The 26,946-nt window shown below is 39.9% G+C and overlaps 4 protein-coding genes across 7 annotated transcripts in view; all 4 read left to right on the top strand.

The window, feature by feature from the left end:
- Positions 1-8,273, top strand: part of LOC121887593 (1-phosphatidylinositol 4,5-bisphosphate phosphodiesterase delta-3-A-like) — a 29,871-nt gene extending 21,598 nt beyond the window's left edge. The window contains exons 9-16 of the mRNA XM_042398498.1: positions 187-339; positions 1,301-1,444; positions 1,644-1,797; positions 1,922-2,038; positions 2,594-2,772; positions 3,066-3,201; positions 3,442-3,591; positions 3,700-8,273. Of these exons, the coding sequence (XP_042254432.1) occupies positions 187-339; positions 1,301-1,444; positions 1,644-1,797; positions 1,922-2,038; positions 2,594-2,772; positions 3,066-3,201; positions 3,442-3,591; positions 3,700-3,854 (1,188 nt within the window). The 3' untranslated portion in view covers positions 3,855-8,273. The remainder of the gene's footprint in view (positions 1-186; positions 340-1,300; positions 1,445-1,643; positions 1,798-1,921; positions 2,039-2,593; positions 2,773-3,065; positions 3,202-3,441; positions 3,592-3,699) is intronic.
- A 3,868-nt stretch (positions 8,274-12,141) lies between these two features.
- galk1 (galactokinase 1) lies at positions 12,142-23,973 on the top strand. 2 transcript variants are annotated; one of them, XM_042398242.1, is made up of 9 exons: positions 12,142-12,251; positions 12,349-12,517; positions 13,032-13,221; positions 13,400-13,519; positions 13,656-13,791; positions 13,908-14,089; positions 15,014-15,164; positions 15,256-15,418; positions 22,849-23,973. In XM_042398242.1, exons 2-9 carry the CDS (start codon positions 12,353-12,355, stop codon positions 22,921-22,923), a joined length of 1,182 nt encoding a protein of 393 aa, XP_042254176.1. In that variant the 5' UTR covers positions 12,142-12,251; positions 12,349-12,352; the 3' UTR covers positions 22,924-23,973. The 2 variants fall into 2 exon arrangements, with proteins under 2 accessions (XP_042254176.1, XP_042254175.1); XM_042398241.1 differs by having other exon boundaries at positions 12,148-12,517.
- Positions 16,023-21,609, top strand: LOC121887463 (BTB/POZ domain-containing protein KCTD21-like). The gene is made up of 2 exons (XM_042398243.1): positions 16,023-18,432; positions 20,084-21,609. The coding sequence occupies exons 1-2, from the start codon at positions 18,019-18,021 to the stop codon at positions 20,546-20,548; spliced, it is 879 nt and encodes a 292-aa protein (XP_042254177.1). The 5' UTR covers positions 16,023-18,018; the 3' UTR covers positions 20,549-21,609.
- A 484-nt stretch (positions 23,974-24,457) lies between the features above and the next one.
- Positions 24,458-26,946, top strand: part of llgl2 (LLGL scribble cell polarity complex component 2) — a 30,398-nt gene continuing 27,909 nt past the window's right edge. Inside the window, exon 1 of one of the 3 annotated variants that reach the window (XM_042397529.1) lies at positions 24,458-24,783. The gene's annotated coding sequence lies outside the window, so the exon portion shown is untranslated. Of the gene's footprint in view, positions 24,784-25,572; positions 25,634-26,946 lie in introns of those variants that run through there. The other 2 variants (XM_042397527.1, XM_042397528.1) reach the window with 2 other exon arrangements.

The following is a 26,946-nucleotide window of genomic DNA, read 5'->3' as shown; positions in this document are numbered from 1 at the left end:
GAGCAAACTTTCAAAATTAAATTGATTGGTGTGGACAAATATAATATACTTTTAAATCTATATGGTCTAATACCTAAATTGATAATTTTGCTGACAGGCCAAAAAATGGTTTCCTTCCTCTGTTCTGCTCTATGGACAAAATCATTTTCTCTCTGACTTTGCATCATCATGGTCCCTCTCTCCCAGGCGTCTCCCTACCCCCTGATCCTGTCACTGGAGAACCACTGCTCCATAGAGCAGCAGGCAGTGATGGCTCAACATCTGCGATCCATCCTGGGGGAAAAGCTGCTCACCAAGCCCCTCAATGGTCTGGACTCCCGCAGCCTGCCTTCTCCAGAGGTATCAACAGAGTGTCACATAATTTTAAAAAAAGCTAGGTTCAAAACCCATTAGACCTAGTTTGCCTAATCGTCTGACTAATGATGTCCTGGAACCACATTAACTTTTCTCACTATGGCAGTTAACAATTTTGTGAAAATAAGCCTGACATGATTAAATGATTTGTCCAGATAGATATTTGTAGTGTGCTTGCTAGTTTTGATTGGAATGTAGACGTGGTTAAAAATAGACGATGTTTGACTGGCTCAGTCAGATTCCTCAGCAAAGATTTCACTCTGCCTCACTTTTTAATATCCGAACTTTCCCTCATTGGAGAGCAGGATTGTTATGTATGTGAGGCCTTTGTAAACAATTTGTCTGTCTTGATGGCAACTGTTATTCTGTTGGGATTACGTGTAAAGCAGAGAGCAGGCTGTTTGTGCTAGATGGGAAACCTGGAGCCATCTGCTCTTCTTTGTCCCACTTATTTTTCATTTACAAATAATGAGTGAGGAATGTGAGGGTTGGTGCATGCACTCATGATCTGTGCCCCAATAATCACACTCCCTTGAGGCATTTTCACAAGCCTAACCAAGCATTGCCTTCTGGCCACTGTTGTATACACTCAAATGATTTTATGTTATTTGCTTTGAGGATTTTGTTCTCATTTACTAGTTACTCTTAAAAAACATTGTCATACATTATTATGTTGTTAGCAGCCCTAATAAAAGTAGCATTAGTAGTTGCAGTAATAGAGGGCAATGGGCCACCTCCATTGTAGGGGCTAGGGTTAGGGTTACTACTACTTAAGGACAGTACTTTAGTAAATTAACTTGATTACTTTTCCATCACTGAAAGGCTAGCGTTAATAGTAAATGAAATACTCGGTGGTATTGTTAACATGACAAAATTTTCTTATTAGTCTCATTTCCAAACAAGTTGTTCATGTATTATGTGCGTAATGTGTTGGTTGTGTGTGCAGGATCTTAAGGGTAAAATCCTGGTGAAGGGGAAGAAGGAGCACACGGTGGAGGAGGGCTCGTCCAGCTCCTCAGACTTCAGCTCCTCAGACGAGGAGGCCAGCCGGGCTGAAGGCAAACCCAGGACAAAGATAGAGGACAAGAAGGTTTGTACAACACTACCATCTAATGTGTATCCTAGCAGCAGTGGCTCTCACCAGTATCCTATTTTGGTTTTGGTGTACTCAGTTGGTATTGCTGCCTGTTGAACCAATAAATGTTGGAAATAGTAATGAGGATAAACAGTGACCAGTTGTTTACCAGTTGGGCTGGTAAGGAATGTGATGGTTTTGTGGGTGACTTCAGCCAGGTGTGTCTAAGCTGGATCCAGAGCTGTCAGAGCTGGTGGTCTACACCCGCAGTGTTCCCTTTAAAGGCTTCGAACAAGCTGCCAAAAGCCCATCAACCGACATGTCCTCTTTCTCTGAAAGTGAGGCCCTCAGGCACGTTAAGGACTCAGGTACGATGTGTGTATGTGACTAAACCTATTTACTTTTGAAAGTTAAAGGCTGCCCTTTTGTATTTCTTCAACATACCATTTGTCTGACTGGACTAATTGAACTTTCCTTATCCTACCCCACAAGGGATGTATTTTGTGCGTCACAACACTCACCAGCTCAGCAGGATCTACCCCTCTGGCCAGCGTCTCCAGTCCTCCAACTACAACCCTCAAGAGATGTGGAATGGAGGCTGTCAGATTGGTGAGAGCTTATTTTATATGTTTTGTTTGTTATTCCTAAGAGAAGCAGACAGACTAACTGTTATTCCCAAGTTTAGAGCTCCGAATCAAGTGTGTCTGCCGAAGGAAGTATGCCCCAAACATCAAATATGAGACAAAAGTATTTGTACTTGTAGATTTGTAGTTGTAAACTTGGGAATCACACAAACATCTTCTTAATGTACTCACACATTGGAAATTATTTGTGCAAATCTTTCTCATTTGTTCACAAAATGTCATGCACAGCTACAGATCTCCTTACAGATTAAAAATTTTACACTTTCAAACATTTGAATTCATTTGATCAAAACGTTTTTAAATTCACACATTTGAATGTATTCATATAAAAAGGTTTTCACACATTCAGATATGGTGATACACAGCTACAATACATATGACCCTAATTTAAGCCCATACTTACCTTCCTCTCTTTGTTCTATGCGTCTATACCCCACACCCAAACATCCCAACCCAACAGTGGTAGCATCAAAAGGACATTGTGCTAGACAACACTAACACTGCTGTGTTGGATTTCCAGTTGCTCTGAATTTCCAGACACCTGGTGAGCAGATGGACCTAAATCAAGGAAAGTTCTTGCAGAATGGTCGGTGTGGGTACATCCTGAAGCCTCCCTTCATGTGCCAGCCTGCTACCACCTTCAACCCAGAGAATGTTGGTGGGGGTCCTGGCCACAGCCCTGTCCTGCTCACTGTTCGGGTAAGATGGCGCTTAACCTGCCCCAAAATGTGTCGCAAGTAGCAAAATAGGTGGAACTGCAGGTTCCAGCAGTATTTTGTCCCATTGACAATTTGCATTTGAAAGATAATGATTTTCATCAACATAGAACTACAGGAGAATTTCAAGGTTGGTGATTTAATGTTTCTTACTGCAGTGTTTTTTGCGAGTTGTAGTTGACTGCATCTTAAAGTCACTGTATCAGTGTCAGGCTCTTCATGCTCTATTCTGTAAAGATACTCTAATCAAATGAAGCCCTGTTATTTTTATTCCAGGTGATTTCAGCTCAGCAGCTGCCTAAACCAGAATGGGACAAGCCCAGCTCCATTGTGGACCCTCAGGTGTGGGTTGAGATACATGGTGCTCCCATAGACAACAACAAGAAGAAAACCCATCATGTTGACAACAATGGTAAATACCTACTCTGGTAACAAAATAGAATTGTTAACTAGTTTCAGTAGCAACATTTAGGATTCCCATAAAGCTGAGTTCTAATTACTGTGGCTAGTGTGAGAAGATTAAATGGGTAATAATGGATTGTAAACAACAACAAGGTACAATGACTCTAGTGTCTTCAAAGATGACAAAATGGCACACAGCAGAAAACTCCATGAACACCATTTCATGCAAAGTGTTCTTTCTTTCTTTCAGGCTTTAACCCGCGGTGGGACTGTACCTTTAACTTTACCGTCCACGTCCCTGACCTGGCTCTGGTTCGCTTCATGGTGGAGGACCATGATTATACCTCAAGCAATGACTTCCTAGGACAATTCACCCTACCTTTCACAAGTCTCCGCAAAGGTGTGTGTGGGGCCAGTTGAGTTTGGCTGACAAAGATTTGTGTGAGGTTGCCAACACAGTATGAATAACCATTTTCTCTCCTAACCTTTCTTTCCTTTACCTCTGCAGGTTATCGTCATGTCCGACTACTCAAGCTGGATGGCTCTAGCCTTTCACCCTCCTCACTCTTCGTCCACATCAAGGTCACCCCTGGTCAGAGCAGTCCCTCCAAATCATCAGCTAAGTCACCAGCCAGGTCACCGTCCAAGGCTTCAGCCAAATAGCTCTAACCTCTTCTCTACCCCACAGCAACATGAAACATATCTGCCTTGATCCAGGCAATAAAACTCAATGGTTCTGACTTTGTCTTGCAAATTTTGCAGCTATATCCTCTAACTGTTTGTATTTTGTGTAACAAGAGGATTGTGTTGTTGCAAAAGGGTAAACAGTCAAACTGACTATTATTTCACATTTGTGAAGAAGAAAGAAAACACTGTTCTGTGATGCTTATGCTAACAATGGCAGTGAGTTTATATTAATCCCCTCATCTTCAAGGGCGTCTAAACACAGAGAATGGAGATACAATCAGGGAGGGAAATACCATCAGAAATGAACCAAGTGTCAGTTTTGGCTGTTGGTAACTAAACTCCCAGCTTCATTCTCTCAGAACAAAACAAAGAGAAACTCTACCAGTCACAGTAACTGGTGGATACCTGAAGCCAGAACTCTCTTTAAAGGGCCATCCACACCTAGAACGATAACTATAACGATAACCATAGTTTTAAAAATCATTCTAACTGAAGTGGATGGCAGAGTCCATACCACAACTATAACGACAACGACAGTGGCAAACAATATCATTGGGATCACTTTCAGAGTGATTTGATGAATGCTAGAAACACTGAAAGCCAATCAAAATCCATCCCCTAAACCATGAGGCAAGACAAAATCTCCATCTAGCCTGACATTTCCAGTAAAACTTCAAAACCTGCATATATCATCTTGGGAACTGACTGATGACTTTATTTATTTATATTTATTTATTTAATGTTCTCACCATGAACTGATGCACTGTAAATTGGAGCAGAATGACAGCCAGAGATGATTTCTTTCTTTCTTTGTGCAACGTACAGCAGTAACAAGTCATCAATATCCATTTTCCTAAGCTACCAACAGCATTGGAGTGTGCAGCACGTGCTTGGTGCCACTGTGCACAGAATGTTATCGTTCATAAGTGTGGATGCTCACATTGTTATTGTTGTAGTTATTATAGTTATTGTTCTTGGTGTGGACAGCCCTTAATTCCTAATTTAATGGAGGTTTCATTCTTAGAGCAGGACTCAAGAACATAATGACAACCAATTAAACCAGCCTGCAAAAGTTTACATTTTATTTACAAGATTTATGAGAGCATGACCAAAGTTTGGTGCTAGATTTTGTCTCCACATTTTGAAAATAAGATTCCTAGCAAGCCCCTCAAACTTGCTAAATCTCATGCCTTCTGCAAGAAGGACTCTTATTTTTAGCTGCAAGTATGCTATTTTATCTAGTGTATTAACTGTGTGTATGTGATTCATTAATTATACTGGTAGAGTAGAGAGCCTACATCATAAATGTAGATTTTTTAAATAGTATGTGAAGATGCTATGAAGTGTTCAAGGATATGTTCAGTACAAGAAGTCCATCTGAAAACCGCCCTTAGATGTAATATGTGCAGTGAAAGAACTATTGGTCGCTGTAATCATTCCCACTGTCCAAGTGACCCCTTATTAAGGTGACTCAACTCTAAGAGATTGGGGACAAAATCTACAGGTGTTTCTTGCAATGTTGAATAGCATCTGAACCTTTCGTCCCCCTCCATAGCTTTCTGACATTGTGTGAAATTGGGTGGGGGAGGGCTCCAACAATTTATTTAACTTTTCTGAAACCAACAATCCAACAAGCATGTCCACTTCACACAGCAACTGGCCAGGTGTACCAAAATTGAGAAGGAAGGTTGATCTTTATAATAGCTAGAAACACTTTTGCCTTTAGATGTGGTCCGAAGACATGTTGTATAAACTAGTTTATTTCAAGCATACCCCAGTCCTGAGATACCTGGCGTTCAGACTAAAAACAGCACTGCATTTAAAAAATGCTAAAACGCAATAGTAGTGGGGCCGTGTCATTTCAGGGACCATCCAGGAGGGTTTGAGTAATAGATCCATGAGTGTGTGGACTAATCAGAGGTCACAACACTTCAGTGCTTTATATACTACAAGTGACAATCGTTTTATCCTCTGTCTTGATGATTACATCAGTAAACAGTAGAATTAAACAGTTCACATTACAAAGTAATCTACCCGAAATGTGCACTTAACACATAATGGCCAACGCATGATGTTGCATTTTGTTTGGGCTAAAGTTAGATTTTAACTTTTTTTGCCTGGCAAACTCTGAGCCAACACAGTGGTTACATTGAATTGAATGAGGGGGCTGTGTTTTTTAATGCAGTTGCTAACGTCAGCCTGAACAGAGCCATAGCCAAGTATCCTAGAGTGCATCTCATCAAGGAAACACTGGCCATGGAGATGCAAAGAGGGAATTTCATACTAAAAAGACTAACTTTGGAAGATACCCGCTTGATTTGGCTAACTCAGAATGCTAAAGCCTCAATTTAGCTTTAGCTGAACTTTAGAATGTCTTTAGCATGAGGACTATGGGTTTTCCCCTCATTTCTTACAGAGGAGTCGCTCTATGATTGCTTTGTAGGTATTGCTCTGTAGAGCATTTGAAGAATTACAGGGATCAGTAACTTTTGAAACATACATATGGGCATGTGAGTATTGCATAAAGATATTTGTGGTAAAATATTATAAACCTAAGGTTCAATTAGTAACCTTTTCCAGAGCTTTCAACCATATTCCCCTGTCTTTGTGGTTACAATCTCCCCAGCATATACAACCACTTGTTATTACATGACCGAAATTTCAAATGTCACATGATGACACCAGAGATGTTCACAGAAGAAGGATGTGAGATATGGTCGAAAACTCAAAACAGCTAATAAGTCAACCTTGAGTGTAGAATATTTTACCTAAGATACAATATGTGTGCTCATGTGTCAAGATGAAAAAAAATAAGGCCTTCTCCCTTAACTCTGCACTAGTAATGCACAGATACTAACACAGCTCTCAGTGTTAAGCTGATACCAGGTTCAAATGGGGCAACTTCCCCTATACTATATAACAAAAGCCATATGGAAAAGACAACGGTTACAGTTTTAAAAATGTTACTGTTGATGAAGAAATGAAGAAAAAACATCAAGAAAACATCTTGTTTCTGCCTGGCAGACATGCTGTACTAATGAAGACTCTATTAGCAGTTAAAACCATCCCAGTACTTTTATAATGTAGCCTAATGTTTTATATTAAATAGTAAAATGATTTTAAAGAGATTACTTTTATGTTAAATGTTTGATTCACAGTAACTGTATGTTAGCTTAACATAATGTCATTCTTTGTTTGTTTTCTTTTTATCAGTGAATGACTGAAACCAAACCACGTAATCATCTAGAGTTTTATATTATAAATGTCATTTGCTCAATTATGCAATAGTAAGATGATATGCACTAGATAGATCTGCTGCCTTATTGTTAGCTTGTTAGATATAGATATGCTTGCATATGCTTTATATTTTTCTGCAATAGGTTTTCTGTGTTATATTTAACTTTGCCATTGTTTACTTTGTGTTCAAATGTGTTCTGTGGAGGAGTCAGTTTGACTGATGATCCTGGTGACTGTGACATGAAGACTTTGTTATTGTCAGTGTTTGAACAGATAATAATAGCCATGATTTTTATGTTAAACAAGTCATCTACTGTCCATTATCATGTTAAAGAAAATGTTTATACAGTGTTGTTTTTATTGAGGAGGGACATTTTATCATGTAAGTGTTTTGTAGGAGGTGGTTTTTATTAACTACATGTGACCAGAAGTATTATGAACATTTCATGTTAAATTAATCTCACAGAGAATTTGATGATTTGAGGGAGATTTTCAATCAGGGCTGGATGCTGGGAGATGCTATGTGAATGCAAAGCCTACTTGAGATCAGTGTTAATCTTCAAGCATCTTAATAATCAAACACTTTTAAAATAGGTTTTGTACCATGAGGACACTGTCATTGTCTGCTTTGTCAATTTGATGAGCATGATATCACAAAGTTCTTGTAGAACTGGTGTAAAATGAGACTTTTTGAAGTCAGTGCCAATAGTCAACAATCTATACAATCTAAAACAAACCCAGCCCTGTTGCATTTACTCTCATCAATCAGGAGCTGTAAGTGTTGGAACTACATATAATGTTAAAAGACCAAAGTTGTGTTTTTAATTGTAGCAATGATAACAAAGGCTGAATACTGTACAATTCAAAGCATTGACATTGTTGTTGTTTATTTATTGTATCTTTAGTATTATACAGTTTGCTTTTGTTGCACCAGCTGTACAATAATCATAACCTGATGTTATTTATTTAAACAGGTAATATATATTGTACACAGTGATGGAGTAGAAATGCAATAAAACATTCTGAAAGTAGTTGAACAAAGTGAAGAACCTCATAATGTCAGATGATATTTTAGTAACTGAAGTTTAGCTCTTAACCCATTTGTCAACTGACACTAAATTGCATGTTTTTACAGTGAAAAAAAAAATAAAAGTACAAGTTCAGCATTACATTCTCTTTTATGGTCATATTATGGCTCTATGAAAAAACAAGGACATTTTATTTAAAAGGGTATGACTAAAAAGCAAAACTGTGGTTTATGGATCATGTAAACCAGTGTTCAGCAATTCAGCAACACCTTTTTTAATACTCATTTGGCAAGAAAATGACTCATAAACATGGACATATATGAAACTAGAAATGTAATTGATGCCTTATACACACACAACAAACAGTGGCCTCCTTCATTTATGGTTGAAGCAAAGAACTGTTATTGACACATCTGTTCTGGTCAGATCAGCCAAATGATGTTATGTAGCTGTTATCATCTCATTAGTGTATAAGAGGTTATAAGGTCATATTTATAGGGATTTACATGAGTTTTCTTTTTTACTGTGTTATCTGCTGTAGATTTATGAAGCGTCACATAAAAGATGTGATGTCATCTATAAAAGGAAAACTTTAAAATATTTTTTTGGAGGGACAGATTTGGCCACTATTTGCCTACCACTGATGTAAACATTAATCAGTGGATCACATTGATTAATGTTCATAAACTCTCTTTTTTTATGAGATACCTTGTTTACATGAGCGAGCCCTTATCTTTGTTATTTTCCATCCAACCATGCAGCCTCTGACTGGAAAATATATCAAGAGAGCTGTCATCCAACCACTAGAAGACTTGATGCAGGGTGGGACAGTAACCACCAGGGGGAGCCACACTCCATATGCTACTACATGTTAAAGAAGCAGCACTCTAAACATTTTACAATACCACACACTACTTTTCAGAAGTTGTGATAATATGGCTCGTCTCGACCACAACAACCACCTTCTAAAATTCTCAGAGAATCAAACACATCAACTATATAGACGCACTTTGAAAACACACAATAAAAAGTATTTGAATGTTTCCAGTATGCTGAAGTTCTCTGCACACACAGGTTTTGAGGTAATTTACTTTAAATCTCATGTTTGGTATTCATAAGCAGCATATTAACATGTAATAAATGGTTTATAACACAGTATTATCTACATGCATGCTTTTAAGTGTTAATGTATTAGTGTACAGTATTTACAGTACTTCACCTATGAGGACATATTTCATATTATTACAACTGTGTTACTATATTGTCATTCATTATCTGTTTATACAGCAGCCTACAGGATGAGTTAGAGTTGTTGACTAATACAACTACATTATAGTGTATTGTAAACCATTTAAGTTTTTATGTACCGCTTATGAACGATAAATAGGTGGACTTGGAGAAAAGTAATACTAATAGTTTTATTTTTATTATTTATTTTTTATTTTAGTTTCAGTGCAGATTAATCAAATTTAGTCAATAAAATGTATGAAAATATTCAACAATGCCCATCACAATTTCTAAGAAGCTCAAGGTGACATCTTCAAATATCTTGTTTTGTCCGGCTAACAGTCCAAAGCTCAAAGATATTCAGTTTACTATGATATGAAACAGAGACAAGACATTTTAAAACAGTGAATGTTCAAACTAATTGCTTCATCAAATTGTCTTTTTATATGTATATATGCAGACGAGTGACAAATTAAAGGAAAAACTGGTCCAGGTCTGAATGCTTGAGCCCTACAGTGAGGGGATCTGGTGGCTCTGTTATGCTGTGGGGGGCATTTTGCTGGAATGGTTTGGGTCCACTTGTCCCCTTAGAGGGAAGGATCACTGCAAATCAATACAAAGTTGTTCTGAGTGATCATCTTTATCCTATGATGAAACAATTCTATCCTGATGGGAGGCATCTCTTCCAGGATGACAGTGCCCCAATTCACAGGACATGATGGGTCACTGAATGGTTTGATGAGTATGAAAATGACATGAATCATATGCTTTGGCCTTCAGAGTCACTAGATCTCAACCCAATTGAAAACCTATATGAGATTTTGGACTGACGTGTTGGACAGCGCTCTCCACCACCATCATCAAAACACCAAATGAGGGAACATCTTTTTGAAGACTGGTGCTCCTAATCCTTGGCATTGATTCTACAAGTCTCTGGAGCTCTTCTGGGGGGATGAACACCATTCTTCAAAAAGATATTCCCTCATTTGGTGTCAGAAACATACGTCGCTACACATGACCCCTCAGAGGAAAGGACGTCTCATTTCTCTAAAAACATATTTCCTTGTTTACAACACTTATAACAGAATCTGTCCCTATACGTCACTGGTTCAGTGTGGTCAATGTTTGCGCCCAGGTCTGGACAACCTAAAGAGACTGGAGACTCTTTAGGTCTCTCATACTCTCAATGAATTGTGGCTGTTTACCTGTAAATATAAAGGGACACAAATATAATGGAAAGACAAACAAACACATTCATCCTTCTACGTGCAACGTTCAACTGAATGTAGGAAAAGTGAAAGCTAATGCATTTGTTGTTTACATTGTCGGCCATGTTTTGCCATCATTAGATAGCACAAACAGGAAATGAGGGGAGAGAGATGGGAGATGATATGCAACAACTGTCCCCTGCTGTACTCAAACTGGAGACATCTTGACGTATTCATTAGGGACAGTGTCTTACACCCAGAGGCACCAGGATTTAGGAGAAACTAAATTAGCTTGTTTTTTATATTTGACCCCAGGGATTTCTTCTGGAACCCTCTGCATTGCGAGAACCACACTGTGTGAACCATGCATCATTTACAGAAGAGTCAGATAAGAGAAGTATGTAGGATGTGAGCAGTGAATCAGAACAAAATGTAACACCAGCCAAACTTTAAGTCAGTTTCAGTTGAAGTCTCCATTTTTTTTTTAGGTTATGTTAATGTCACTGTGGTACCATTGCTTTTTCTTTCAAGACAATGCTTAAAAGTAAAAGCTGATCAAATAATGCTGAGCGGAGGTGTTTGAAGACAACTACCACCAGGTGTCCCCATCACACTGCTGCAGCGCCACATGGATCAGGATGGGTCAGTTTAAACAGACACATGCATGGATTTGTCCACCCTCCTCTTTCAAATCACACTTACCTGGCACAAGTCTTATGATAGGCATGAAATTGAAGTGAAGAACTGTTTTATTAGTAAGAAATAAATCAACAGACCTGATGACCTGATCAACAGATTTATGGAACACCTCTGCAGTAGTGGAAGAAGTACTCAGATCCTCTACTTAAGTAAAAGTACTACAATGTAAAAATACTTAATAACAAGTAAAAGTCCTGCATCTAAAATCTTGCTTAAGTAAAAGTACATAAGTATTATCAGCTGATGCACTTAAAGTATATAAAAGTAGAAGTACTCATTCTTGACAAATGTCCCCTCTGACTGATGTAGTATTATATATGACATCATTAGATTATTAATAGTGAAGCATCAGTGTTAGAGCAGCATGTTAATGTTGTAACTGCTGGAGGTGGAGCTGGTTTGAACTACTTTATACACAGTCAGCTAGTTTAGTCCACTGGTTCCCAACCTAGGCGTCGGCCCCTCCAAAGGGTCACCAGATAAATCTGAGGGGTCGTGAGATGATTAATGGGAGAGGAAAGAAGAAAAAACAAAGTTCTGATACACAAATCTGTTTTCAGTTTTTGGACCTTTTCTCCAATCTTTGATTTTTGGTGAAATACTGGATCATTTGAATATTTACTGAAATGAAACCATGTGAGAAGTTTAGAGGGAAATTGTCTCTTTGGTGGAAAAACTCTGAAACATAACAAGAACAACTAAACACTGTTTGAAAAGTGTAACCCGATAGGTTCAAAACCACTGGTTTAATCTTTAACAAGACCACTGCACCTCTGTCACACTTCTATCTGCCATGCTTTAGTCACTCATTGTAGCTGAATTGGCAACATGATATGTCATGTGACATCTCTCCACCAATCAGAGCTTCACAACAATCACTGACTACACCACCAGGAAGTAAAGAGCACCTGACATGTCAAAGGAAGCCTACAACTTTTCTGAAACTGTATTCCACTTTACACTTAGTTACTTTTGTGAGTCAATTGTGGCGGGTTCGGCGCGCATGTCTTACCCTCTTCACTGTCAGTGATATCATTTGTATTTAAACCAACGTGTCGATATTGTCCTCAGCCCAATGGCCAGCTCATTTCCAAGTGTCCCGGAGCTGGCTGCAGAGGCTCGGCGTGTGTACGGCCAGGTTTTCGGGGAAGACGCTCCTCAGGTGGCGGTTTGTGCTCCTGGAAGAGTCAACCTGATCGGGGAGCACACTGACTACAACCAGGGATTCGTACTGCCAATGGTAACATATGACTGCTCGCTAAGTGGCAGTCGAAGGCTTTTGTGAAGCGGTTGAACTGAATCTCAATGTTTGTCACGCCAAATGTCCTCTAATAACTAGTCATTTTAATGTTTCTTTGCTGTTTGGTAGGCTTGTGTGTGTCACTGCATGAATCTGAGCCTCTTCACACTATTTTAAGGAGTCCCTCAATTGTTCGGCATGCAAGCAGTCAGAACAGACACTACAAGTTATGCAAAAATGCAACTTTTATGGCTGACTAGCCTGTTCTGTAATCTTGCATTAACAACAATGTTGTGATTTACTTTGCGGTTTGGTGTGTCACTTGCATGCCGAATTTAACAAAGAACAAAAGTCTAAAATTTGCACAAAGGCTTAAATTCTTCATATCAGTAATAAGCATCAAATCATTAACTTCCTCATTTTTTGAATGGAGTTTGGCAATATATTTCCTCTCTGACAAAAAGGAAAAGCTAACCACCCAGCTGCATGTGTATGTCTATGTTTGGTGAGCCAGGCGCTGCCTCTGGTGACTGTGGTCGTTGGGCGTCAAACCTCTGGCCAGGACGTTACCATAGTAACGGCAACTGAGGAAGCAGACGAGCCTCGGAGGGTGGACTTCAGCCTACCCAGTGATGGATCACCGCTGTCTCCAGGGTTACCAAGCTGGGCAAACTATGTGAAGGGCGTTATACAGCATTACAGGGGTAAACAAATGAGCAATGACTGTATCCACAGCTATACAAACATTACCTGGAATCTGTTTTAATTAGGTAGTAAATAGAAGCTTGTTAATCTTACAGATGTTATTTTATACACCCGCCTTGGTTGGACACCACAGGATATTTATTTCATGAGTATTATCTCTGTCTCTGTATGCCTCAGCTCCTCCTGTCCCAGGTTTCAGGGCAGTGATAGCCAGCAGTGTCCCCCTGGGAGGAGGTCTGTCCAGCTCTGCCTCTCTGGAGGTTGCTTTCTACACATTCCTGCAGCAGCTCAAGCCAGGTCAAGCCTGATATTCAGTACCTGCAATCAGGATGCAAAATGCAATTTATTTCTACAACCTTAATGTTTGATCTACAGGTATATGAGCCTGGATCTGTGGTATCCATTCTACACCTTTATTTGTCTTTTTCCGCAGATGACGGAGACAAAGTGTCCAAAGCAGTGGCATGTCAGCAGGCAGAACACACTCATGCCGGTGTACCCTGTGGCATTATGGATCAGTTTGTGTCCGTTCTCGGCAGGGAGGGGCATGCTTTGCTCATTGACTGCAGGTAGTGTGAGAATAGATAGAGATTGCCTCTTTCTCTTCTTAGCATGTTTTGGCAAATGTTTTCAAAGGCAGAGGAAACTACAAATTTATGTCCACCGTGATCAACCATGTCCTTAGGTCCCTGGAGGCTACCCCTGTCCCTCTGGCAGATCCAGGCCTGGTCATTCTCATCACCAACTCCAATGTGAAACACTCTCTGTCCGGCAGTGAGTACCCCATGAGACGCAGACAGTGTGAGGAGGCTGCCTCCATCTTGGGGAAGGCCAGTCTCAGAGATGCTACTATGAAGGACCTGGAGGGTGTGAAGTATATTTTGTATTATCCTGTCTTGATCCATTCTGTCCCACTCATCCTTATTTCCCTGAGTCCTTATTCCGCACCCTATCCTCTTTTCTTCCATTGCTGTAGTTCTGTCTTTTAAATCCATCTTCTTATGTCCTGTACTACTTGTTCTGTTCCACTGATCTATTGTAGTTCTCTTTCTTTCCCTTGAAGGAAAAGTTCAGTACCTTGGGAAATATGCTTATTTGTTTTTCTGAGATTGAAATGTTCAGATGAATACCATTTCACCAGTCTGTATCTAAACTGAGCAGTCTTGACATTTGCAAGAACCATTTCAGCTGCTCGAAGTGCTACAGCTGAATATCTAATTAGCTATGTAGCTTAGCTGGGGCACTTTTCAATTACACCATCCCTCGTTGATCCAGACAGGGCTTTGTTGTATATCACCACCCTCTGTATCACCATAGTGGCAAATAAAAACACCTCCGAAATATGATTTAGAGAAAGAGCAACATAAAACCAAAACAGACAGCCACAATAGTGTAAGAGCATAGAGAATAAAATAAGACAGGCTTAAGGCACAGTGGTTATAAACAAATTAAGAGGAAGCCAAATTAAATAAAGTCAGTGTAAGCTGCACAATAAAGGTAATTGATGTAATAGGAACAGAATTAATTATGTCGGCTTCTACCTCATGGCTCCTTTGTGTCCATGTCACAGGCTGCTCTCTGCTTGTCAGCCAGACCACATTAATGACAGGTTTTTAAATAGAGGACATATGACATTCTATGTACAGAGCAGATCTATAGACTGTAAGACAGAAAATGTAAGAAAATGCACTTTAATTACAGCTGGACTTCAACATTTCATCATGCTCAATTCCACTGATGCATGTTATAGCGGGAAGCTAACCTTATTTTTTACCTTGTCTACCATTTCAGAAGCAAAGGCGCGACTGGATGATGTTACCTGTCGAAGAGCTCGTCATGTGATCGAGGAGATAGACAGAACTGTCCGAGCTGCTGAAGCCCTGAAGAGAGGCGCCTACAAAGAGTTTGGCAAGCTAATGGTGGAGAGCCACAACTCCCTCAGGTACTGTTAAAGCAGCTGTTCAGGACACAGTGTTTACAATGTCGGAGGTGTGTGGTTACTTTATGACGGTGCTACATTGTCCATGTGTCAGAGATTTATATGAGGTGAGCTGCCGGGAGCTGGATGAGCTGGTGTCTGCAGCCATGGAGGTGGAGGGCGTGTTTGGCAGCAGGATGACAGGCGGAGGTTTCGGCGGATGCACTGTGACTTTGCTGCAGGCTCATGCCATCGACAGGACTATACTCCACATACAGGTTAACACACACACACACACACACTTATGTAGAGATCATGAGTACTGTATGTAGATTATTAGGAGTATCAACAATATACTAGGTTTCTTAAATCCATATATGGAAGATGGTAGATTCATACCTGTAGTCTGCTGTTATCAAAGCAAAACTGCTTCAAAATCATGGGAGATATGTTTGTTTGAGGTCATCTCTGTGTACTCAGTAGAGAACAAAGGAAAAAAAGACGCCTTCCAGCAACTGCAATATCCCCCTCCTACTCCCCCATTCATGAAAAGATAAGCACAGATTAGATCTTAACAGCTGGGCACACGCACGCAGGAGTTTTCACTTGTTCTGGCTGGCTACACCTCTGTCAGAGTGAATGTTTGCAGAGATTCACTGGAAATCCATGAGGTCACCAGACTCTGCAGCTAACAAGAATAGTGAAGGAGTTATTTGACCTGCCCCTAACGAAGGAAGATGTTAATCAAGCACAGTCTCATGACTGAGAGGAGGTCTAATCATAATGATTAATTAAAGGGGAGATATTATGCTTTTGGGGATTTTCTGTTATTTACACACTGTTATGTCAGATATCTACTGTATGTTAAACATGGTCAAAATTGCACAACTTGAGGTTCAGGTATGTAGAAATGTTCCCTGCAAGTCAAAACCCAGGGCTGACCAATTCATTTGCGATGTTTTTTTCTAGCTTGCCGATGAGCTGACATTGCGTTGCGCATGCCCATAAATGGCCGTCCGTTCCATAGCCTTGGTTGCTAAGGTTGTTGCTAAGGTTTTTCCTCGTGCTGTTCATGGTGTCCACTCTTATATTTTGGATTGGATTTCGGCTAGCATATATACGGATGTATTTGAGAAGCTGACATCTCGAGTAAAGAATGAGTAAAAGAAGTGACATCCTACTACTATAGTTTGTTTACGTAGCCAATGAAAGTCGGCTGAGATGCAGCTGACCAATCAGAACAGAGTGGGCTCATAGGGAGGGGGGCCTTAAATAAGATCCAATTCTGTGGAAGAGAAGATCATTGCTATAGTTCCTAGGATCCCTTTTTTTGTGACCCTTGCAACCAAGATTCAGAATCTGAATCAGAAAGAGGTTTATTAGCTAAGTATGCAAGCATACGAGGAACGTGTCATGATATTTGCTTCCACAAATGCAACATGGAAGAATAAAGAATAAATCTAGAACAAAAGTAAGGTAATAAATAATGAAATAAACAAAATAATATTAAAAAAAAAAAACATGCTGCTTTGCACAAAGCCACATAAATTGCATTCAGCTATGAAGTGTGATTTGTTTGCTTTCATAGGTCTTCATGGTAACAGGTCAGGACATCACTGGAAACAGACATATTTGCAGAGATGGGAGTAAAAGAAAGTTGATAAAATGTTCTTACTCATTTGCCTAAACATAGGACCAAATATGCATCACTGAGGATTTTTGGGCCAGTTAGGACAGATATCCTGCTCTAAGATGTTTGATAAACATGGGTTCCGGACTGTAATGTTCACCAGTGCTGTCAGACAGTGACAGGATAATATAGTATCTACTGTAATCATCTATCTTCTTTGGACATTATTCAGTTGCACTCTCATGACTCCACATATTGCATCCGACAGTCACCAGATGTTTTAGGTTTCTAATTTTAAATTGAGCGTGTGCAGATTGGTGTGGATGCAGCATTAACACACCAGGTGGCTGCTTTCTAATATCGAGGTTATGTTTGTTGTTGCTGAACTACTTTCATCCTGCAATATAACACAGCAGGTGAAACACCATCCGTTTTGCTTTTGCTATGTTGGGGAAATTTTACTTTTTCTGTTTTCAGATTTTTGTTTTCTTGAAAGTCTTTAAATTCCGAAGGGTATTTGAAATGAGAAGTGTCTGAGGACATTGTTCATTTGTTCACGGGGGATAAAAAGAACTTTTCAGTGTTCTGGCTGTCACTTTAAGGGGGGGCATTTCAGACAAATTGCCCAGTCCCCCGTGTCTTGCTCAGACAGCTCCAGTGTGTGTGAGTGTGTGTGTGTGTATGTGAGTGAGAGATCAGGGGGTATGAGCCGAGAATAAAAGCGAGCTTCGTGGAGACAGAGCCAGAAGTGTCCAGTTATTAGCATGCTGGTCTGGTCACTGTGGCCCTGTTGCCTTTCTGCTTTAACAGTCATGCTGTAGGCCTTCTGTGGACTAGCTGCACCACTCAGAATCCTACAGGAGAAACATCAACAAAGATGTAAATTTAACCACAGAACATCACGGGAAAACACCTGCATTTTAAAAGGTTGCTTTGAAATAACATTGAGAAGGAAAAGAGCAGCAGGCTTTTATAGGTTTGAAACGGCACTTTTATAAATCTTCAGCTTTGGAAACAGACTTGGCAGATTTCCTCGCATCTCTCCTAACTAGGCCGTATCCTGGCTACTACCGTGGCTTGGTGACCGTCAAAGGAAACAAGACTTTCTTTGAAACAAAAGAAACACTTGTAACTTCCACATCCATCAGTCCTCAGCATTCGTGACCAGCGCAGAGGGATCCTTGTCCTCCCAGAGAGGGATTCGCAGGATCATAAAAACCACAGCTTTGCCTTCCCTTCGCCTCCGAGATGCTGAACCTCAACTCGCCAGACGATAACAGCAACAGGAACTCTCTCCAGGACCCGGTGTCATTGAATGTTGGTGGGGAAATTTACACTACAACCTTGGACACTCTGACACGCTGCCGTGACTCGATGCTAGGCGCCATGTTCACCGGACAAATCCCTGTGCTCAGGGATAACCAAGGAAATGTTTTCATAGACCGAGATGGTAAAGTGTTCAGGTACATTCTGAATTACCTGCGCTCCAGCTCCCTGGACTTACCGGATGGATTTTCAGAGCTCGCCCTGCTGAGGAGAGAGGCAGATTTCTTCCAGATACGCCCCCTGCTGGAGGAGATCCGCCGCTGTGAAGCATCAGTACCACTCAGCTGTAGAGGAGGACCACTAGGAGCCATGCTTATCCTTAACGTTGACTCCAAGGTATGTGTATTATAGTTAGAACAACATGTCAGTCTGACAATGAATCAATGTTGGAGTTTTAATTTAGTAATGGCTAGGCAGGCCTAGCTCTGTATCATTTGTTTAGTCAGACTTTTTCCTGGCAAACTGATTTAAAAACTGGTGCACTCATGTAGAATATACCTTGAGATGCCAGAAAAATTCATCAGGTTATGTAATCTATAATGGGTTTCTCAATTAAATTTCCAGAAAATTTACTTTGTCAAGATATATGTTGATGTTGTGGTATAGAATTATGCCTGACATAAAATAATGTATCCATCTCACCCATCAGAAGTTATTTATAAGATGTTTTTCTGAGTGTTATTGTGGACTAGGGACACAAACTAACAAGTAATTCATTCAAATTAATTTGAATGCAAGCCATGCTTAATTGTAAAATATGTTGTCAAATTAATGTGGTCCTTTTTTATTGGCTTCTGTTTTAATCAAATCAATCAAATTATCCAATGACCAAACAAACATCGACTTGGGAAAAGTGCTCTGCTAATGTCAGTTTGCATAGCTAATTAGCTAGTCAGTTGCAGCACATTAAACAGCTTAAAATGCACCTGCAAATGTCACTTTGGTCCAGTCTCAATGCTGCTGTGGTTCTTACTCTTCATTACCACTGCTAACAACACACTGTCATGTATGTCATGTGTCATGCTCATGGCTGGTACCTGCAGCGCAAATTTGTAGACTTTCACTTTGTAGACTCTCACGGTTTCCCTGCTGGCGCTTAGCCTGCCAGCGGCTGTCAGTCACACCGACACACCCCGCTAGAGGCTGAGAGAGAAAAGACACATTACTTTTATTTCCCCAAAGACTTTTTTTCCTTTATTTTAAAATGAAAAAAATCACTCTTACATTATTTTTGATGGCAAAAAGGAATGACTAATTGTGATTTCAGTTGGACTTTAAATAATTTCTCACATTCCAAAACTAAAACAAAAAAGTGACAGCCAAGCAGAGATCTGGAGGCTCTGGACTAAGCTAAATGGACCAAGTTTACTTGATATTAAGTGTCTGGCCTTGTGAGCAAGGCTGGATTACCAAATGGGTAAGCAGACCCAGGGTCCCCAGAGCCCAAAAGCCCCAGATTCAGTGTGTGCTTATTGGTTTTTGGTAATTTAATTAATTGTGCATTTCTTAAAGAATTTGAACTGGTAAAGTACAATACCAGCTACGATGGGCCTTGCAGTATTAGGCATTTTGTGGCCCTGTCTTGTATAGAGGGACATATGGTACATATTCCTAAATAAAGGTGTTGGGACCAACAGCAAATTTTAGCCCAGGAGCAGCTTAATCTGGCCATGCTCATGAGACTAGGAAGAACTCAAACTGAACTGAAATTTCAGTTGGATTCAACATAAAAAGACTGAAGAATATTTTGGTATTACATCAGCCTTGCTTTCAATGGAGAGATTTTCCTGTTAGTAGATTCAGAATATTGAAATTCTAAAAATACTGGCCTTAACAAAATGTTTGAGCTTATGTTTACTGTATATACAGAAAATGTGCAGAGGTTGTATTTGTGCATCTGTTCACACATTCAGAGACATGGAAAGACAGGTTCTTTGTTTGTGTACACTGGAGAATGTGCAGTCAGCATACTCTACTCTCATTCCAGGTCCGTGTTCTCCACTTTAACTTGCGGCATGGGCCAGAAAACTATGAGCTTCGTACATGCTCTGTACGAGCCTTCACGGTCGACCTCTTTTGTACCTGGAGAGCCTTCCTAGCTCTGCTCTGTGAGCACTTCTCCTACAGAACATCCCAGGGTAACACCAGCCCTCATCCATGCAACCCCAGGCAGAACAGGCTGAAACTGGAGTGGGTGCCGAGGCCCGACGAACTCCCGCAGGACCAATACGACAAGCAGCGCTATAGAGGTCTAACCGTCTTTAACCCTGAAGTCACGCAGTCAGATGACATCATGAACGCGCACCGAAGCCAATGTGAAATCACCGACATGCAGGGTTTTGTGGAGGAGCTGCTGAAGGTGTCTCTGGCTGAAGGGTTCAGGGTTGATCTGGTGACTCCTGACCCAGCGGAAATTCTTAACTGCACCTCACTTCGGCTTGTCAAGTGCTGAACTTACTAAAAACACCAGAACATGTCAACTAAAACTACAGATGTTTGTCTTTAGTCACAACTGAACCCATTACCTCTAGGACTAGAATACTTTGATCAAATCTTTTATCGGTCAGGGTTAGGATTAATTTTGTAATATGGAAATCAGAAGGATACAGATTATGACTAGGAGGTCATTAAAAGGCTTTTTTCCTGGGCCCTATGTCTGTTTTTCTGTCTTAACGTTTACCGAAACTGTTTTAAATAGTAAAAATAATAAATTGTGTTAAATAATAGATTATTTTACTGACCCCTTACGCTGTGGACATATTATTTGGTATATGCAACATTGAACGTAACCTTTAGACATGGAATCTGAAACATTGCTAGCTTTGTCTGTCTGTCAAAGTGATTTTGACAGATAGTTGAAGCTTTTTGGCTATCAAACATAGGTGACTGTTATGGGAATGGTCCATATTGACTCTGTTCAAACATTACATTACATATAGAGCTGTAATGCTATGACAGAACTACTGGAGAACAACAGTGACTTTTCAATGATTTCTTTGGGGAATGGGAATGTTCTCCATGGCTGGAAAGCTTGTGCAGCTTGCCCCAACATACGTCATTTTGAGCGAGCCCTCATTTCCACAAATCCACAAAGGCCACATTTATGAGAAATAAGGCAGGTCCAGAATTATCCTTTAACAACAATTTTCTGCCAGGTATAACTGTTGTGCACTGTAGCTAATAGAACTAACTGCGAACATTAGCTTAGTAATATATGACCTGTTTCAATTAAAAAATAAAAGAGGGAATATTCCAAATTACACCTTTACCCCTCAATATGGAAAATTTTACAAAAATAACACAGTATATGTCAAAACACAAAATGCTGCCAGTAAAGTTAAACTAAATGACCAAATGACATAGGTTAGATTAGCATAATCAGATATTTGATGGTGCAAAAGATTTTGCACTGCAAATCATTTGCTAGATTTGTGTTACTGGAAAAAGATTATTTAGCCTTTCTTCAACTTGCTTAATGGACAGGTTCACAATTTTTCAAGTGTGTCTTAAACAACAATCAGGTGTCTATATGAACATTGAAGGAGGTTTTCCTCGCTGTAATCATTCTTCCTGTTCATACTTGCTATTAAAAGATCTCCTTCAAACGTGCTTATAATGTAAGTGATGGAGGCCAAAATAGTCCACACAGTCATTTAAAAGTTGATGTGAAGCTTACATGAGGCTTCATCAGTCTGAGTTATTCATATCAAGTGGATATCTGCCACATTTACAGTCTTTTTATTATCAAATTCCCTCTTTGTGTTTCCTCAGACAGTGTTTTCCTGTTGAGCTGTGGTGGAAGTATAGTAACAAAAAGAGGAACTTTGCCACTAAAAAGACTGTAACATTGAAAGATATGTACTTAATTTGACCCATTTGGACGCAGAAGCTTCATATTAGCTTCAGATAAACTTTTAAATACATTTTTGCACAGAAGGAGGACTGTGGATTTTGCCCTCCATCACTTCCATTGTAAGTGCATCATGAAGGGATCTTCTAATGGTCAGTATGAACAGGAGGAATGATTACAGCAAGAAAAACATGTTTCACTGTTCATTTGGGCTCCTGACTGTTGTTTTAAGACAGACTTGAAAAATTGTGAACCTGTCCTTTAATGTTATCTGCACTTTAAATCATCTCCATCTATCTTTGTCATCTGAAAAAGACAAAGGCAGCCACTTCCCATCACAGTTCTTGTGGTCTATGTATAGATCTCTATCTTGCAACTCTAAATTCAACTTTATGTAGCTATACTTGGCTGATGACTAATGTGATTTTTTTAAGGGTTTGGTTCTATTTTGCCATCCATGAAAAAAATACCTACCATACCTACATATTTAAATAGTTTTTTGTCACATGAATTAAACTGACTTTATTTCTTTGTGGGAGGGTTATATCCGTTTGCCCTTTCAGTGACATAGAGGTGAGTTAATGGACTGAGTGTGTAATTTTAGCATGGGGGAAGTAGTAGTAAAGGAAGTTTGGAGGAGGAAAGATGTGCCTTAGCCAATGAGGATAAGTGTCTGACTGCAAAAACAAACCCAGCGGTTCTTTCCTTTTGCTCACTCTTTGAACTTCCTTCCTTGAGTTGTGAGAGATATGATGAGCATGAATGGCTTCTGGGTGGACAGTTTGGTTTTATAATGGTTAGATTTAGTGTTTAGTTTCAGGTTCATTACTGGCTGAAAGTGACTGCTGTTTGATGCACTCATTGTCTGGTTTTGTGTGTGTTTGTTTTTTCTTCCTCAATAGGAGCGATACAGCGGAACGCCGACTTTCTATGTCACAACTCCTTCAGAGGGGGCTCGGACTCTCAGTCTGTCCTAACCTTTGTCACCACATCTCTGCTGTATGAACACAACACATGCATTCCTTTTGATAGGCTTTACTTACTTATTTCGATTCTCGTTATTAAAGTTAAAATGATATGCTGTGATGCAGACTGGATCTGATTTGAAAATCATTCTGTTACTGTTGAAAAGGTGCCTTAACAATAAAACATTGCCTTCTGTTAAAATTTTTATTACTAGATTTTTTTTTATGTCACGCTTTATCATCTGGATTACATGTAGCAACTGTTTTGTATAATTAAGACTTACACAACTGTGAAAATACAGGCTAGAATCATATCTATATTACCTCTAATTTTTATTGAATAAAGTATGTTCTTTAGAAAATGTAAAAAAAAAAAAAAAGAAAAGAATGTTATTTTCCTTAAAGCTGCATTAATCGACATGTTGTGACATTGCTCTGTGTCTGCTGGATGTGCAATTATTTGTATACACATGAGTCATAACTGTAGTCAAGAATGTGACTGTATCCCAAGTTTAGAACACATACTAATCATTAACATACTTAACTGTTTTATACTAACAGGAAATAACATTATACACAATATCAGACATCAGTCAAGCTGCAACTTGGAATGTCACTGCCGGTTAAACATCACAAAGAGAAAGCAAAATGTCTCTTAGGATTTAATACTTTTCAAAGTGTCTGTAGATGTTTCACCTCCAGCTATTTATTTAGACTTTTTCCAGCTGTGAGCAGTTGCTTCATTCCCTCTGTGCATTGCATTGTGAGAGAATAGTGTCCCTTGACAGCACACTCAAAAAAATTCATCATATTTATTCTGCATACTGTTTGATTTGAGTATACAGTTCTTTATTCAGTTGCTCACACAATTCTTGTGTGTATGTAAATGTAGTGAATGTTTCAGTATACAGGTGTTGTCTGTCACTGCTGGTGCTTTTTGAAAGCAACAACCTGGTAGTTTCGGCTCTAAAGCCAACAAAGCGATAACCCACTTCTCTCTACATCAGAACTAATTATTCTAAATAAAAGCAGCCAACCAATCTGTTCTTTTTTCAGACCAAATGCTTTGTCTCTTTTTTCATTTTGGTATATTTATATTGTATGTTTTGTCTGTTTTATTAATGGGGGTATCATTAATTGGTCTTTCCAGAAAGATGTAACACAGGCATTTACTGTCCAAAAGCAGTGGGTGTCTTCATCTTATTGGCTACAAAAATGTAACCACTTCATCATGTTAACAAACACGAAACAACATAAGCATATCCCAGGAGATGCTCCCAAGCCTCGTGGGAGCTGTGGTTGTTGAATTGTTATCCAAATAATTGATATTTTGTCGTTGTTAAACTAACGACATGTTCAAATTTTACAAGCCAGGAGAGCAGTAGATACCCATTTTGCTAGGAATATGGACAGCATCATGTTTTCAGAAAGAATGATGAAAGAGGCCCCTGCCAGAAAAACTTAACAGAGCTATGAAAGCTTTTGAGACACTGGCGCGGAAGTGGGCGGGATTTAGTCTCTGTTTAGGAGTTTACGAGATGCACTTGAATGCAGCACAAGGGCGGAGTTAGCACAGCAGTGAAGTTTAGCCTAGCAGGAAACACCGAGGCTACCACCGCAGCGGTGGAAAAAGAAACAGCAGCGGACCTAGTTTCAGTTCTTAGCCAGTCCTCAGACCAGATATCGTCTCGGCAGATTCACTATCGCTTGGCACCTTGGAACTGACGCTTTCTGCCTGGTTACGTTTTCTTTGACTTTATGGTAGGAGAGAGCTGCTAGCCAGCACAAACACCGGACGCTGGCCGGAGGTGGAAACCTATCCAGCGGCTGTAAACGGTGGACGTCGGCTGAGCAACGGCCGTTTTGAATCAGGTGGGTTGGGAGGTGGGCCCGCACTTCACGTTCACAGAGAGCTGGTACCCACAGGTGTCGGCTTCTGAGCCAGTTGGTTAAAACCTGAACCACCCTGTTCATCACTGCCACCTGTTTTCTGTTCGACACCTGAACGGCTCCAACTCAAGCTAGCTAAAGTTGCTTGTGTAGCCGGACATCATTCCTCCCAATTGGCTAGCTGGCTAATCTTAACTCTGGATATTCCACCCAGAAATCAGGCATCCTAGGGTTGTTTCCTTGTACATCAGTTAGTTTGCACCTTTCTTAAAATTAGAGTTACATTGTTTTCCACATAAACTCTTCCATTTGGTATTTACATTAGCCACCGTTAGGCTGTTTCGCTACATGTTTTATTTTCTGCAAGTATTTCACCTGCTATCTCTCAACTAAAACATATTCGTGGACGGTCACAAATACGACCAATGTATGTTTTACGGTATGGACTAGTTTGCTTGGTATATTGCTTTCATGCCAAGAGTACATTACCTGAATGACTATTAAAATGTCGTCAGTCATTTTCAGTGGACGAAGTGCCTACAAGGATGTCATTAAATCGACATTTTTTGCACAGAGATTGGTAAGGCTGTGTTGTAATCAAATGTAGCATGTTGTTAACCAACAGTAAACAATGCTTCCAGACGAAACCGTGCAAAAATAACTAGTTGAAGTAGGCGTTAACACGCACCTGGGCACAATGATAGCAGCTTGAAACCGGTCATTTTGCAAGACGTGAGTTCAGAACAGAAAATTAGCAAGAAATTGATAAGTGGTTCAACTTGAGATGTCGAAGAAACCCTGGCGTTCCTTGTTAACCCCAACCTGTAGCCAGGTGAGTAGTAGTTGTAGCTAGTGTTGCATAATTACGGAAAGGTAAAACCTGAGCTAGGTGTGTCTCCCCAGCAGGTAGAGTGAGCCTTGTGAGTCAACGGTCTGGTTTCAAGCATGAGTAATAGCTGTTACAAGGGGAGGGGGTGTGTGTTTGAGGGAGAAGCGTTTCACCGGTTTGTCTTGTTTCAGGAAAATTCACAACAAAATAACAACACGTTTGCTGAAAATAGTGATACACATTATGTCCATGCAGTCAAAGCCAGGTTATATCTTACTGTAATACCGAACTGTGATGTGAGTCACTTTTTTTTTTTTTTTTTTTTAACATAACACTCTTGTATCAACTTCTGCAAATATATTTTAATCCTCTGCCTGTTTAAATCTTAGTATGATTTAACTTTGTGAGATAAAAAGTCACTCAAGCTACTGAGCACAAACAGAAACCGGTCTCACAACCTGGACAGGATACTGGTGAAGGACACACAGGCAGTGTCCTTCCAACTCCACCTGCACCGGTGCAAGGCTAGCCAAACAAAACGCCTTTGTTCTCAGTTGACGTGGTGCTATTCCACCTGCAAAGTCCACCTGAAAATATTATGGAGGCAAAGTAAATTGCCCCTCCCAAATGTAGGGCAGGCTAGAGAGTGCTTTCACCTGCTGACTTTATTGTACAGTTTAGAGGTCTTGTATAAAAGCATGAAATTTCTCAGCTATCTTAGAAATGTGTGTGCTGTGCAGTGTTGTCTTTAAAAGCTTCCTTTTTTAAAAACCTTTTAACAGGAGAGTTGATTTATCAAACCTCTGCGTGGGTGAGGAGATGTACCCTGCTTGTAAACTTCAAACAGAACACTTAGCTCAGCCTGTCACGCTGTGTTTAGCGCTGTTAACTGTTAACTTGATTCCTGTTTTACCTCTCCCAGTGTGCAACACATTACCAAAGCAGGAAAAGAAGCTTTTTTTTTTTTCTGTGGTTTTTAATAATGAGACAGCTTAGGAAGTCTCCTGCCCGGGCTTTCCAGCAGATACGTCAGGACATTACAAGGACAGCTAACGGATGAGCTGTTTTTTTGAAAAGGTCAGACAGAAAACATGCCATGATGTCTTGTTGAAGAGGATGATAAAGTTAGCTGTGATAAAGTCAACATGTGTGCTGCCAGTATTGCATCTTGTTCCAGCGTTTATCCAGGCTCTAAATGAGGCAGAGTAGGCAGTAGGGATGGAACATATTTCTGGATTTGTCGAACGTCACCGTAATCATAGTGTTAGAGCTGTAACGGTTAGTAGATCAGCTGATCAAGAGAAATTTAGATAATC

The sequence above is a fragment of the Thunnus maccoyii genome, chromosome 20 (genome assembly GCF_910596095.1).
Source record: "Thunnus maccoyii chromosome 20, fThuMac1.1, whole genome shotgun sequence".
Classification (NCBI taxonomy): domain Eukaryota; kingdom Metazoa; phylum Chordata; class Actinopteri; order Scombriformes; family Scombridae; genus Thunnus; species Thunnus maccoyii.
Note: the sequence above shows the minus strand (reverse complement) of the source record. Positions and strands in the feature narration are given on the sequence as shown.

Coding starts and splice junctions, on each gene's coding strand:
- galk1 (XM_042398242.1), top strand. CDS start 12,353: ATGGCCAGCTCATTTCCAAGTGTCCCGGAGCTGGCTGCAGAGGCTCGG. Junction 13,222..13,399: donor CGTTATACAGCATTACAGGG/GTAAACAAATGA, acceptor TGTATGCCTCAG/CTCCTCCTGTCCCAGGTTTC. Junction 15,165..15,255: donor GAGAGCCACAACTCCCTCAG/GTACTGTTAAAG, acceptor TCCATGTGTCAG/AGATTTATATGAGGTGAGCT.
- LOC121887463 (XM_042398243.1), top strand. CDS start 18,019: ATGCTGAACCTCAACTCGCCAGACGATAACAGCAACAGGAACTCTCTC. Junction 18,433..20,083: donor TCCTTAACGTTGACTCCAAG/GTATGTGTATTA, acceptor CTCTCATTCCAG/GTCCGTGTTCTCCACTTTAA.